General features: G+C 39.6%; 1 protein-coding gene across 3 annotated transcripts in view; it reads right to left on the bottom strand.

Annotated features, from left to right (window-relative positions):
* Window positions 1–884: 884 nt before the first annotated feature.
* The window catches only part of PAK2 (p21 (RAC1) activated kinase 2), an 80,724-nt gene continuing 66,159 nt past the window's right edge, over window positions 885–15,449 (bottom strand). For all 3 annotated transcript variants that reach the window (XM_003926200.4, XM_074404053.1, XM_074404052.1), the window contains exons 12-15: window positions 14,592–14,691; window positions 10,515–10,711; window positions 5,542–5,679; window positions 885–5,091 (exon numbers count right to left, since the gene is read on the bottom strand). In XM_003926200.4, coding sequence (XP_003926249.1) covers window positions 5,005–5,091; window positions 5,542–5,679; window positions 10,515–10,711; window positions 14,592–14,691 — 522 coding nt within the window. In that variant the 3' untranslated portion in view covers window positions 885–5,004. The remainder of the gene's footprint in view (window positions 5,092–5,541; window positions 5,680–10,514; window positions 10,712–14,591; window positions 14,692–15,449) is intronic.

The raw sequence follows: 15,449 nt of genomic DNA, 5'->3' as shown, positions 1-15,449 counted from the left end.
ACAAAATAAAAAAACGGAAAACTTCACGTTTACTACCCACACATTTCTAGAAATCTTCCTACTTCGGAACTTTGCAATACATTCAAAATGGTGGCAAAACACCATTAAAAGATTTAAAATATCTGTGGGGCATGGTGGCTCATGCAGGCTGGAGTTTAACACGTTGGGAGGCCAAGGTGGGAGGATCACAATGTCAGGAGACCAGCCTGACCAATATGGTGAAACCCCGTCTCTACTAAAAAAAAAAAAAAACGGCTGGGAGCAGTGGCTCAAGCCTGTAATCCCAGCACTTTGGAAGGCCGAGGCGGGTGGATCATGAGGTCAAGAAATCGAGACCATCCTGGTCAACAGGGTGAAACCCCGTCTCTACTAAAAAAGAATACAAAAAAAAAAAAAAAAAAAAAAAATTAGCTGGGCGTCGTGGCGCATGCCTGTAATCCCAGCTACTCAGGAGGCTGAGGCAGGAGAATTGCCGGAACCCAGGAGGCGGAGGTTGCAGTGAGCCGAAATTGCGCCATTGCACTCCAGCCTGGGTAACAAGAGTGAAACTCCATCTAAAAAAAAAAAAAAAAAAAAAAATACAAAAATTAGCTGGGAGTGGTGGCGCACCTGTAATCGTAGCTACTCAGGAGGCTGAGGCAGGAGAATTGCTTGAACCTGGGAGGCAGAGGTAGCAGTGAGTGGAGATCACCCACTGCACCCAGCCTGGGTGACAGAGCAAGACTTTGTTTCAAAACAAAACAAAACAAACGAAAAATCCAAAACCAAACCAAAAAAAAAAAAAAATTATCACTATAAATACTAGAAAACCTATAAAGACATTTAAATATTCTTCTATGCTATTCTGATCGAAAGAAAGAATAAAACTTTAGGAAAGGGAAAGATGCATATTTTTTAAAAAAGTTTATTTCTAGCCCTGAAAGAACAAAATTATTGAACAGTCATAAAATACAGCAGTTAATGTCAATGTATAACATTTAAATAATTGAATGGGATTAAATTAAAAATAAAAGGCATTATAAAATTTGAAGACAACAGAAAAGATGAACTTTCACTTAATTCAATTTCTACCAAGAAAAAAAAAAAAAAAGCCAATGCGTTCCAACCAAAGATGCTGAATTCCAAACATAACTGTTCCTCTTAATAAAGAATCAAAGTATGCTTGACAGAATTATCATACATTTCTTTCTGCTCTGTCTCGGCAGCATTCTAGAAGAGTGAGAAAGACTTCAGTTCTTTCAAGGACAAGCCAGTGCTTGCTGCTTCTTTTTTAACTCCAGCCTCGTCTACCACAGCATCTTTGCCAGAGTGTTCAATCAATGTGTTGAGAAAAAAGAATGTGTATATATATTTTTTCTTATACACACACACACACACACACACACACACACACACACACACAAACACACTCTATCAAAAAACTGATTTTACCTGTTTAAATGCCTACTGTGGGAGCAGCAGAGACAGGAAGACAATCTGCTTTTTATATTACTATCAAGTTCCACTATAAAAAACCTCAAAAGAGTATTAATCTGGATTTTAGCTATAATCTACAATGTTACTTTGACACTGACATTTCACTAAATATGGATCTCAGTATATTTAAAAAGATTTAGACTCAAAAATGGATGCAAATTCTTTAAGCAACTACTTTTTTTCTAATTTTAGCTACTACTTGATCAGATCTAAAATTATACTGGCTAGAATACAGTATATACAAACATGTATTTAAGTGAGCCCAATAAAGAAATACTCATAGGTAGTTTAAAACTGCTTGTTAAAGGCACAGGCTCATTTAAAACTGGTGGTTACTAAGTAAATTGTAAGCAGCTTAACATTTATATGTTAAAGGGAAGAGAATTAATACTATGTGCCAGGCACTCAAAGATAGTTTTATTAGCCTTGGTGTCTTATGCTACACAATTACTCATTTACTGTTCTAGGTAGGATAAAATGTTCAATGTTCCATAGTTTCCCAGTTTTAACTGTCCCTAAAAGTAGAAGAAAGAAGAAAAAGAGAAGATAACTTTAAGACTACCAGAGAGTCTAAAATATAATAAATAAGTACTATAGTAATACTGTCCTAATAACAAGAGGACTATTAAAGTAACTTTTAGATTTAAATGGGAACTTTCATTCTAGAGTGATAACAAAAGAGGTGAATATAAAAGGCAATTATTTTAAAAACATGAGGCCAGGCACAGTGGCTCATACCTGTAATTGTAGCACTTTGGGAGGCTGAGGTGCAGACTGCCTGAGCTCAGGAGTTGGAGACCAGCCTGGGCAACGTGGTGAGACCCCATCTCTACTGAAAACACAAAATATCAGCTAAGTATGGTGGTGCACACCTGTGGTCTCAGCTACTCAGGAGGCCGAGGCACAAGAATCGCTTGAACCCAGGAAGTAGAGGTTGCAGTGAGTTGAGATCATGCCACTGCACTGCAGCCTGGGTGACAGAGTGAGACACTGTCTCAAAAAAAAAAAAAAAAGAATCTTGATTCAAATTGTTCTTCCAACAAGTTCTGAACGTTTTAAGTTAAAATTAATAAATCACAATTCTGTGCTCACTTCAGCAGCACATATAATAAATCACAATTCTGTTTTGGTTTTACGATTATTTTGTTTAAAAATGACACATTTCAAAATTAACCGAAGTATATTTCTATTGGAGGTGAGTTTATCCAGGTAACTTAAGAATAAACCACAGTGTAGCTCCCTTAATCTAAGAGCCAGGTTGTAATGACAAAAGTCAGTTACCAGCAATGCACGTGCAGGTAACTATCAAAGAAGTGGTAACTATAAATCCCAAACTGCTTCTACCAATTGAAAAGCCCTTTGCTGAGTCACAAGCCTAAAACAAGGCATTGGCACAGTCAGTGAATATGGTCTTTGACTTAGGATGGAAGTGCCTTTGAGTGCATGACGGTCACAGTCTTATCATCTAGTTGGTTTTCTATTTCATTGGTAGCATCTTTTTCATAATCCATCCAACTGTTTATGAAGAATGTTAAAATTTGAAACTCCAGTGGCACTGCAGCTTTCTACCAGAAATAAACCAGTTTCTGTAATTCAGTAATAGCTGTAGAAGGCCAATACAGTCCAGAGAGAAATGAAATCAAGAATTATATTGAAAACAGAGACCATTAAGTGCTCTAAATATGTTTCATTAATTATTTTACTCATTTTTCTGAAAACTTTCCTGCTTTATCAATACAAAACAGTCACTTCTCTCCTTATAATTGTATCTTTAACATAGATATAGTGGGAATAAAATAATGGAAATAAAACCCTGCTGGTTTCCCCAATGTACACTACAACAGCAAAATTATTTTTATTCATGATTTGTACGACTGCAAGGTGGCAAGCAAGGGTGAAGTTAATGGGGGGAAGGGCATAGCGGGAACAAAATGCCAGAACGAAACCACAGATATTTGAACAATACCTGTTCCAAAAGCAAAACAACAAATAGAGAGGAGAGGAGAGAGGGAGGGGAGGAGAGAAGAGAGGGCACTCAAATAATTAATGCTACAGGTCTCAGACCTTTTATAATCTTTAAAAGAAAAAAATTATTGCTATTAACACGCACATATCATTTTTCTTTCTCCAGTTTTTTACATTAATATTCTCTACTTATTTGATACAAAACAAAACTAAACTAAACTAAAGTAACTCAACATCTCAAATGATCTCTAAATTCACCAAGAAATACTCTGTCACTTAAGCTCCCAAAGATAATAAAACACGGATCATGATCCGGGACAATGAGACTTCCACAAGTGTCTGTGGTTGATTGGTTATCAGCTGCTCCTCTGTAACACTAACATTTCTCTTTCATGAATATAATCTTGTCTCACTGTAGCAGAGCTCACCAAAGTTCACGTCTCTCACTCTGCCTCTGCTAGTCCCAAGTATTTTTCTCCTTTAAATGTGGGGGGGGGGGGGAAGCTAATTTTAAATTCTGAAAATTCACTGGTTATTATATTATTTGCCCTGGGAGGGGGGTATGTGTGAGGCGAGAGAGGATTAACGAAAAACAAAAAGAACAAACCTAAACCTAAAATTGCAACATATACAGAAATTTATTTCCAAAATGAAGGGGAAAAAGGAGAGAAGAGGAAGGTAGTGGCACTAACCAGTCATACAGCCCAGGTTGGAACAAGAACAAATCACTTTGGCTCCTAGAGCCAAACCTGAAGAGAAAACAGGCAGAAGGGAAGACAAAATTGGAAGAATTCTATAGTCAATGGGAATCTTTTTCTATCTCAGTGATTTAGTTATAAATATAGATTATTAGTCTTCTCTCTATACATGTAACAAATGCCAAACTTACTGCCACAAAATTTCTAAAACTGACTTTTTCACATTTGTTAAAAAAGGTAAAAATCACATACTTTTCTTCCGTTCCTTCAGGTCAAGTTCTGAACTAAAATATTACATGTAACAACAGCTGGTCCTAACTTTTACACAAAGTGAAACTATACAGAGCTCCTCTGCCAACATAAGGAGCTACATAATTTCTATTACACTTGCCTAGGCATGAGAAACTCAAAAGCAACTCAGAGGGAGGAAGTTAAGGAAAAGGAAAGCTATGAATGAGAGAAAGACTGGCAGATGAAACAAATACGCTGAAAAACTCAAATCTGCCATTCAAGTATTAGAAATACCCCAATTGGGACAATGAATGGGATCTATTACAAAAAAGTCAGCAAAGTAAAATGCAAACCTCACTCATGATAAATGGCTCTGATAGGCTGTTTGCTGAAAGACCTAAGGCTAGTGATTCAGTCCACAATTCCTTTTGGACCCTCAAGAAGGGGTTCATATGAAAGTCATAATTTTCTTTTTGCAATTTTCTCTTGGTTGTCTTCAGAGAATAGTCATTTGCTTCTTTCATCCAGGTTATGCAGACCATTTCTTTAAACCCAAGAAAGAGTAATAATTTTCATATACTAAAAGCCTTCTTTTAGAAAATGGAAAAAAGAATATTCAGCCACAGCAGTGATGTTAACGGTTACTCTTCATTGCTTCTTTAGCTGCCATGATCAGTGGTGTCAAGCTAGATAATGGTTTGGCCAGTTTGAGGAAAGGATGCTGCCAGAAAGAAGGGGAAAAATAAATGTATAAGTGCCATTCATCAGGTCAGAAACAAAATAATTCTGTTCGATTAAGCCCCAAACACTACTTGTTTATCATAATTCATTTAATAAACTAAACACATATTTCAATACCTTTGTCAGACTAACATAATCAATGCATTACTTTTAGAGTTGAATAAAAGCAGAATCATTTTAGTCTGACAAATATTCACATGCCAGCAATAAACAGGTCCGAGAATTGATAATATGCACAAACTGCACATTATGTTATAGTCAGAATTTTATTTCCAGCAGAAGAAACCCTAAACCACAACCCAGTTGTGGCAGCTGCCATACTGCTGGTCATCAGTGAATAGTGAAATCTAATTATTGGCCCTAGGAAAATTTTCTGTTGGTTACCAAAAAACTCAACTATTCCACAAAACGAAATCCTTTTAAAATTTACCTGTAATAATTCTTTGGCTGAACCCCTTTTTTCCACATCCATTTCCAAACATCGATTTAAGAAATCCCGAAATATTGGGGAAAGTTTCTCTGGATTCTGAAGTTCTGGCGTTCCATTAGTTGCTATTAGGTACAAGGCCTAAATAAAAAAGAACATCTTTAACATACTTAAGACAGCTCAACAAAGTCACAGAGCACTCTATAAAGTTTATGGACTTCTTTCAAGAAAATTGCTGTAAATACTAAACTGGGGTTATCATTATCTCATTTAAATTCAGATTTGATACTTTCCTCTTATTTTTAGATGTTACACTTCCGTAAGTTATTTTTCCAAAATCAGATTCACTTTTTTTTTTTTTGGTTATAAATGCAATACACATTGCTTTTGTTTTGTTGAGACAGTCTCGCTCTGTCACACAGGCTAGAGTGCAGTGGTGCAATCTTGACTCACTGCAACCTCCACCTCCTGAGTTCAAGTGATTCTCCTGCCTCAGCCTCCCTAAGTGCTAGGATTACAGAGGTGAGCCACTGTGCCTGGCCCATATTGTTTTTTAAAAAAAATAAAGCAATGTTAATAATTAAAAATAACTGCAATCTCACCATTGACCATCCCGTTCAGTTTTCTCAATTTTTTTTTTCCAAGTCATACATATCATTTAAAACAATGAGATTCAGGCCAGGCACAGTGGCTCATGCCTGTAATCCCAGCAATTTGGGAGGCCGAGGAGGGTGGATTACCTGAGGTCAGAAGTCTGAGACCAGCCTGGCCAACATAGTGAAACCCTGTTTCTACTAAAAATACAAAAAAATTAATTGGGCATGGTGGTGTGTATCTGCAATCCCAGCTACTTGGGAGAGTGAAGCAGGAGAATCCCTTGAACCTGGGAGGCTGAGGTTGCAGTGAGCTGAGATTACGCCACTGCACTCCAGCCTGGGTGACAGAGTGAGATTCCGTCTCAAAAACAAAACCCCAAAACCAAATTATCCCAGGTTATCATTACTAGTAACTACCTAGATCTATAAAATTACTGTAATGACTTAAGTAAATATTGCCTTATATGAATGTTTTATAATTTAATCAACTCCCTTTAGAAAATCCTTACATAGTTTGGATTATTTCCATTACACTTCTAGAAATTGAATTATTTTTATTTATTTATTTTTCTTTTGAGACACAGTCTGGCTCTGGCCCAGGCTGAAGTGCACTGTCACGATCTTGGCTCACTGCAACCTCTGCCTTCTGGGTTCAAGTGATTCTCCTGCCTCAGCCTCCTGAGTAGCTGGGATTACAGGCGCGTTCCACCACACCTGGCTAAGTGTTGTATTTTCAGTAGAGGCAGGATTTCACCATGTTGGTCAGGCTGGTCTCTAACTGGATTTTTCATTATGGGTTGCATGTTCCCACTCCTTTGCCTGTCTGGTAAACTTTGACTGGATGTCTGAGTGCTTGCTGGGTCCTGGCTATTCCTATATTCCTACAAATATTCTTCCCCTGCCCCATCAGGCAGATGAAGTCTTGTTTTATTTTAATGACTGATCTATGTAATTACCTAGAACCACTATGTACAGACGAGAGGGATACCTTTATTTCACAGTTTTTTTCCTCCTGGGACAGTCTTAATGATTCTCTCCTTCTAGGCGTGGAGGTACTCTTCATGGAACTACAGGGCTCTTCTGGTCTTAGACCCATGTGCCCTGGCCTGGTCAACCAGAAGCTTCATGAGGCCTTGTCTATCTTCAGCTTGGAATGAGTTCTGAAGAATCTGCTTGTTTTTAAACACATTCCCCTTCACTTCATATACCAGGTCTGATACATGTGAAGGTCAATCTTCGTAGATTCACAGTGTCTTCCTAGAAGCCAGGGCAGAATTCTCATCTTCCTCATTCAGGTTCTTTCTGGCATTTGTGCATTAGCAGTTATGTCCATATGCTTGTGGGCCAAGGTGGACTTTTTTTTTTTTTTTTTTTTTTGAGACGGAACCTCTCTCTGTCACCCTTCAAGCGATTCTCCCACCTCAGCCTCCTGAGTAGCTGGGCATACAGGCATGTGCCACCACACCTGGCTAATTTTTGTATTTTTAGTAGAGATGAGGTTTCACCATGTTAGGCTGGTCATGATTTCCTGACCTCAAGTGATCCCCCCAACCTTGGCCTCCCAAAGTCCTGGGATTACAGGCATGAGATGAACCACCTTGCCCAGCCCAAGGTGTCCTGAAGCCTGAGTACACTCCTGGGTGTGGCTGCAGCCTTGAAAATATTCTTCAGCTTTGTACAAGAATGCAGTTAAGTTACTTGAGAACAGATTCCGTTGGTCTTTTCTCTCATAATACATCCAGAATCCCATCACATTTTACCACCTCCACTGATACTGTCCTGGTCTAGGCTATCATCACTGCTTGCCTGAATTATTACATCAGTCTCCTAACTGGTCTTCTGCTCTGCCTCTGCTTTCCTCAAGAATCTCTCAACAAAGTAGCCAGAGCAATCCTATTAAAACCTAAGAAGAATAATTTACTCCTCTGCTCAAAACTCTTTTTTTTTTTTTTTTTTTTTTGAGACGGAGTTTCGCTCTTGTTACCCAGGCTGGAGTGCAATGGCGCGATCTCGGCTCACCGCAACCTCCGCCTCCTGGGCTCAGGCAATTCTCCTGCCTCAGCTTCCTAAGTAGCTGGGATTACGGGCACGCGCCACCATGCCCAGCTAGTTTTTTGTATTTTTAGTAGAGACGGGATTTCACCATGTTGACCAGGATGGTCTCGATCTCTCGACCTTGTGATCCACCCGCCTCGGCCTCCCAAAGTGCTGGGATTACAGGCTTGAGCCACCGTGCCCGGCTCAAAACTCTTTAACAGTTTCTCCATTAGGCCTCAAGTAAGAGACAGAATCCTTTCAAAGGTCTTAGAAGGCACGACAGTCTGGCCTCGTTTCTTCACAGATGGACCACATCTTTTGCTGTCTGCTCAGTGTGCTCCAGCTATGCTGCAGTCCTGTATGATCTCTGAAAATACCAGGACACTCCTGCTTTAGGGCTTCTGTACTTGCTGTGACTTCTGCTTAGAATGCTTTTCCCTTAGGTAAGTATTACTCTCTTACTTCCTGTGTCCAAATGTCACCTCAGTAAAGCCCTCCCTATGCACTCTTTTAATTTTATAATTTATTTTTATTCTATTTTTTTGGACAGGGCCCAGCTGTCACCCAAGATGGAGTGCAGTGACATGACAGGAACTCACTGCAACCTTATCTTCCTTGGGCCCAAGAGACCCACCCGCTGAGGTAGGACAGTCCCAATTAGCTGTGACTACAGGCACGCACTACCATGCTTGGCTAATAACTAAATTTTTTGTAGAGATGAGGGTCTCACTATGTTGCCTAGGCTGGCCTTGAACTCCTAGGCTCAAGCAATCCTCCTGCCGTGGCCTCCCAAAATGCTGGGATTACAGGCGTGAGTCACTGTGCCCACCTTTTGAAAGTAAACACCCTAACCTCTTTCCTGCCAGTCTCAGTACTTGAGAGCCCATTATTTAATATATTATAAATTATTCTGATTTATTTTCTTTTTCTCTCTTCTTCCACTAGAATATAAGGAATTTTTATGGGTTCTTTTAGACAGCACTTTGAATAGTGCTTAGCACATGGCAGGTATTCAAATCAATACTGGATAAATGAATGAAAGAAATTAGAGGGCTTTAAACATTGTTCTGAGAAGTGGTCTAAGTTAATCACCTCTGTAGAAGTACTTTAGGTGCCCACATAAACCGGAATATTTGGCAACGGGATGGAAGCATTCAGGAAACAGAGGGCCGAATCTAATGCCATCTGTTGTTTGGCTTCTTTCACTTGGCATAATACTTTCAGGGTTCAATGCTGTAACACATATTGGCACTTCCTTCCTTTCTATGACCAAATCATATTCCACTCTTCACCAGGTTTGAAATATTTTAGTGGAAATAATTCAGGTTGCATGTAGGTTTTTGATGAATGTATGCTTTTCATTCTTTTGGCTCTGTACCCAGCAGAGGAACTGCTAGGTCATTTGGTAATTCAGTATTAACTTCATACAGAATTGTCAAACTGCTTTCCAAAGCAGATGTACCATTTTATATCTTGCAATGAACAAGGGTCCCAGTTTCTTTATATTCTCTCCAACATTTATTACTGTCTTTTTTAGTATAGCCATTCTGAAGTATTCTCTTATTGAGGTGGGTTTTTTTTTGGGTTTTTTTTTTTGAGATGGAGTCTCACCCAGGCTGGAGTGCAGTGGTGCCGTCTTGGCTCACCGCAACTGACACCTCTCAGGTTCAAGCAATTCTCTTGCCTCAGCCTCCGATTTTTGAGGTTTTTATTTACATTTCCTTAATAACTGATAATGCTGAGCCACATATGGTAATTTAAAAGAAGGAAAAGTGGCTGGGCACGGTGGCTCACACCTATAGTGCCAGCACCCTGGGAGGTCAAGGCGGGTGGATCAAATGAGGTCAAGAGTTTGAGACCACCCTGGACAACATGGAAAAACCTCGTCTCTATGAAAAATACAAAAATTAGTTAGGTGTGGTGGCGCATGCCCATAGTCCCAGCTACTCAGGAGGCTGAGGTGAGAGGATCGCTTGAACCAGGAGGTGGAGGTTGCAGTGAGCTGAGATTGCGCCACTGTACTCTAGCCTGGGCGACAGAGTGGGACCCTGTCTCAAAAAAAAAAAAAAAAAAAAAAAAAAAGTAAAATAAAAGAAGGAGAAGATTTAGAGACAGAGAGGTGCTCCAAACTTCATACGTAAAATACAAAACAACACAGCTTACTACTAACTACTAAAAACCTACAAATTCTTATCTAACACATTAACTACGTAAATCAGAGAGCAAATAATTTTTAGACGCGGAGTTTTTCTACCTTAAATTCTTGGACAGTGCCTGGCACATGCAAATTCTAAATAAATGTTCTAAAGAAAAGTACTTAACAAGGCTGGTGTTTGATCTTACCCTCAAGGGATTTTCATTGAGGTATGGAGGCTCTCCTTCTACCATCTCAATAGCCATGATACCCAGAGACCATATGTCAACTTTAGGGCCGTAAGCTTTCCGAGTAACCACCTCTGGTGCCATCCAGTATGGTGTTCCGACCATGGTACTGCGTTTGCTCTGCTCAGGGGTGATCTGGGCACAGAAACCAAAGTCAGCTACAAAACAAAACAAAACAAAACAAAAGAGTTAGAGTTAATGGTTTCCATGGATTCTTTTAGCAAAAGAGTTCACTTCAGATGATGTAATTAATTACATTTTGACTATTCAGCCTCTTGTTTTTTAAAGATTTTATTAATAAAGTAAATCAAAATGAGTTCAAAATATTTTCGTGATGCAACATCCTCTCACATTTTACTTTTACTTGCCACAAGCAGAGCCCAAATTACCAGGAGGCCTTTTATTCTGAGTAATTCATTCTATCCTAAAAAATTCAATAAAATTGAAAGAGGCCTAAGAAAAATTAAAGCAAAGGTAGACACCAAAACTAAATGCAGTGAATCAGACAAAGGTCAGGATGTGGAAACTACTTTGTCTTTTTAATTTTAATTTTAAAATTTTTTTGTAGAGATAGAGTATCCCTATGTTGCCTAGGCTGGTCTTAACTCCTGGGCAACACAGGGAGTGATCTTCCCACCTTGGCCTCCCAAAGTGTTGGGATTGCAAGTGTCAGCCACCACACCCAGCTGTAAACTAGTCTGGAATAAAACAAACAGAAGCTAGAATCACTAAACATCCATCTCAGCAGAGGGCCTAGAAAAAGAACACACTGAACTGCAACAAGTAGTAAGGTCGTCATCAGCATTATCTTCTCAACCATCTCATTTGTAGTGGAGGTGCAGATGCCTAGTGTAGTACCCAATGTTAATTTAGTGGAAAAGTCAGGATTCGTATTTAGAATTCTTTCTTACACTGTTAAACCCATTTTACTCCATATGTTAACATTTAGGTTTGTAAGCTTTAGACTGTTTGTTATGCATATATATATATATATATATATATATATATATATATATATGAGTATCTATGAACTCTTTGGTTTATATGACCCAATTAGGATATTCTGTAAACTGTTCTGTAAAACAATTTTTAAAGAGATCTTTCCATACTAGTACATTTATTTGCCTATTTAAAATTTTTTTTATTTTTATAGTTTTTGCCACAGTGTTTCACTCAGTCACCCACGCTGAGAGCAGTGGTGCAATTTTGGCTCACTGCAACCTCTGCCTCTGTGCTCAAGCCATCCTCCTGCCTCAGCCTCCCGAGCAGCTGGGACAAGAGGTGCCTGTCACCATGCCCAGCTAATTGTTGTATTTTGAGCAGAGATGGAGTCTCGCCATGTCAGTCAGTCAGCTCTGGAACTCCTGGGCTCAAGCAATCCACCTGCCTTGGCCTCCCAAAGTGCTTGGATTACAGGTGTGAGTCACTGCACCAGGCCTGCCTTATCTTAAAAATTATACAGAATACAAATATATGCTAATTTATTTAATTATTCCCTTACTGCTCAACACTTTAAGATAGTTTTCGTTTTTCTTTTTCTTTTGAGACGGAGTTTCGCTCTTGTTACCCAGGCTGGAGTGCAATGGCGCGATCTTGGTTCACTGCAACCTCCGCCTACTGGGTTCAGGCAATTCTCCTGCCTCAGCCTCCTGAGTAGCTGGGATTACAGGCACACGCCACCATGCCCAGCTAATTTTTTGTATTTTTAATAGAGACGGGGTTTCACCATGTTGACCAGGATGGTCTTGATCTCCTGACCTCATGATCTACCTAACTTGGCCTCCCAAAATGCTGGGATTACAGGCGTGAGCCACTGCGCCCGGCCATAGTTTTCATTTTTCTTTACAATGTTGCAGACAGCATCCTTGTAGTTACTGTGGTATGTAGGATCAATTAATTCCACAGGACAGAATTCTAAAAGAGTAACCCGTTAGGTCAAATAATATTTCTAGCTAAAATCAGTACTTAAAACAAGCCAGGTACTGTTTAAGTACCTTATAAGAATTAAAATATTTAATCTTCATGGTAACCCTATGAGATAGGTACATTTATTATTACAATTATTCCCATTTTACAAATAGGGAAACTGAAGCATACATATAAAGATAACTTACCCAAGGTTATTCACCTAGTAAATGGCAGAGCCAAAAAAAAAAAAAAAAAAAAAAAAAATCCAAAACTTTGATTCAATTTTATGCATATTCACCAAAAATGTATGACAGTGTCCCCATTAAGTTTACTTAAAAATACGTAATCATGGCTGGGCGAGGTGACTCACGCCTGTAATCCCAGCATTTTGGGAGGCTGAGACGGCTGGTTTACAAGGTCAGGTGTTCAAGATCAGTCTGATCAACATGGTGAAACCCCATCTTTACTAAAAATACAAAAAATTTAGCCAAGCGTGGTGGCATGCACCTGTAATGCCAGCTACTCAGGAGGCTGAGGCAGGAGAACTGCTTGAACACGGGAGGCAGAGGTTGCAGTGAGCCAAGACTGCACCACTGCACTGCAGCTTAGGTGACAGAGAGAGACTCTGTCTCAACCTCCCCCTCCGAAAAAAAAACCCTAAAAAAAACCAATCATAGCCCAGCATGGTAGCTCATGCCTGTAATCCCAGCACTTTGGGAGGCCAAGGTGGGAAGATCACCTGAGGATGGGAGTTTGCGACCAGCCTGATCAACATGGATCTACTAAAAATAAAAAATTAGCCAGGTATGGTGGCAGGTGCCTATAATCCCAGCTACTCGGGAGGCTTTAGCAGGAGAATAGCTTGAACCCAGGAGGCAGAGGTTGCAGTAAGGTGAGATTGTGCCATTGCACTCCAGCCTGGGCAACAAGAGCAAAACTCCATCACACACATACACATATGCAATCTTATATTCTGACCATCTGATTGAATAACTTTTTTTTTTTGAGAGAGTTTTGCTCTGTTGCCCAGGCTGGAGTGCAGTGGCATGATCTCAGGCTCACTGCAACCTCTACCTCCCACGTTCAAACCATTCTCCTGCCTCAGCCTCCTTGAGTAGCTGTGATTACAGGTGTGTATCACCATGCCTAGCTAATTTTTGTAGTTTTAGTAGAGATGGGGTTTTGCCATGTTGACCAGGTTGGTCTCAAGCTCCTAACCTCAGGTGATCCACCTGCCTCAGCCTCCAAAAGTACTGGGATTCCAGGCATGAGCCACCGTGCCCAGCCGTGATTGAATAACTTTTGGAGTATGTAGTTAAAAAAAAGAGATGTTAAAAAAGGAACCAAACCCTGTAAAAGAACAGAAGAAAAGTTTTTGATCTCTTGATGCAAGAAATGCCTTGAATTTTATAGAGTTTGAGAGACCTCAGTAAGGGTTCCTGAATCCTTCAGTGGGCTAGTTCTCAGAGCCAAGTAGAGATTACAGCCAGCAGAGGAGAGAGGCTTGGGATTTTTTTTTCATAACTCTACCATGTCTGATACAGAAAATAATTAGAGAAAGTGATTTAAATGGGATTAATTTCCCTTGTCATCACTGGGATCAGGGTCACATACCCCTCTCCTCTGAATAGGCCATGCAGTACAAAACCTAAAGGCTGAACAACGTGAGAAAAACTACTCTAACAGATGGCAGAAACAAAAGTTTATCTCTGTAAGACAGCATCAACATTATGACAGTCCCTGACACTACTCCTTAGCACTTTACATTTTAATCCTTCAAAGAATTCTCTGAAATAGGCATATTTCCACACAAACAGATTAAGTAACTTGGCCAAAAGTATTCAGATAGTAGTAGCAGATATGCCAATTAAACCTAGGCTGTCCAGTTCAGAGTCCATATTCTTTCTTTACCACTAGACAAGACACTACTTAATAATGTCCTTACTAGTCCTTTGTCTGGCACTGATTAGTTAAAACCCTCAGAGTATCACTCACTTTCAAAGGTCTCACCTCTTCCTATGTTAAATCATTATTAATCCTTGCATTGCTCAAGAAAAGTTTTTAATTAAACAAAAGGCAGAACATTCTAACAAATAACAAATAATTATTAATTGTCCAATTGTTACTCACTAAGTTTAACTGATCCTTCCATTCCCAAAAGTACATTGTCACTTTTGATATCTCTGTGGATCACTTGATTAGCATGCAAAAACTCCAATGCCTGTAAACACTGAACAGAAGAAAAAAACCTATTAATGAAACAGTCCCTGAAAAGACACAAGGAAGTTCACATGCAGTACTTACGGCCTGAGTACTGCTTCTGGTACCCAGCAGAAGACCCTCCCATACTTTTATTTACAAAGAAAAAAAAAAATCCTCTCTTATATACAAAGTTATGAAAAGCAATTAGATCCCGTCAGTTTTATATAAGAAAACAAAATTTTAAAAAAAGTCAGTAGATCCCCTCCTACTCTCTGATCTTATTCAGAGACATTGTTTGGCTGAGTCTGTATAATTTCTTGCCTCTTGGCCACGTGAGGTAGGCAGAGAACTTGAGGTCAAAAGTTTGAGAACAGCCTGGCCAACATGGTGAAACCCCGTCTCTACTAAAAAATACAAAAATTAGCTAGGTGTGGCTGGGGGCACTTTGGGAGGCCAAGGCGGGTAGATCACCTGAGTTCAGTAGTTCGAGACTGGCCTGGCCAACGTGGCAAAATCCTGTGTCTGCTAAGAATACAAAAAAATTAATTAGCTGGGTATGGTGGTGCATGCCTGTAAGCCTAGCTACTTGGAAGGCTGAAGTAGCAGAATCGCTTGAACCCGGGAGGCGGAGTTTGCAGTGAGCCAAGATCGTGCCCCTGGTACTCCAGCCTGGGGTGACAGAGCAAGACTTGGTCTCAAAAAAAAAAAAAAAAAAATATTGCCTCTTTCAGGTTTAAACGCCTAAAGATATACAACACTTGGTAAACAAGCGCAGGCTCTTCAGAA

Source organism: Saimiri boliviensis, chromosome 8 (genome assembly GCF_048565385.1).
Source record: "Saimiri boliviensis isolate mSaiBol1 chromosome 8, mSaiBol1.pri, whole genome shotgun sequence".
Classification (NCBI taxonomy): Eukaryota; Metazoa; Chordata; class Mammalia; order Primates; family Cebidae; genus Saimiri; species Saimiri boliviensis.
The sequence above is the reverse complement of the archived record's forward strand: the minus strand, read 5'-3'. Positions and strand labels throughout refer to the sequence as shown.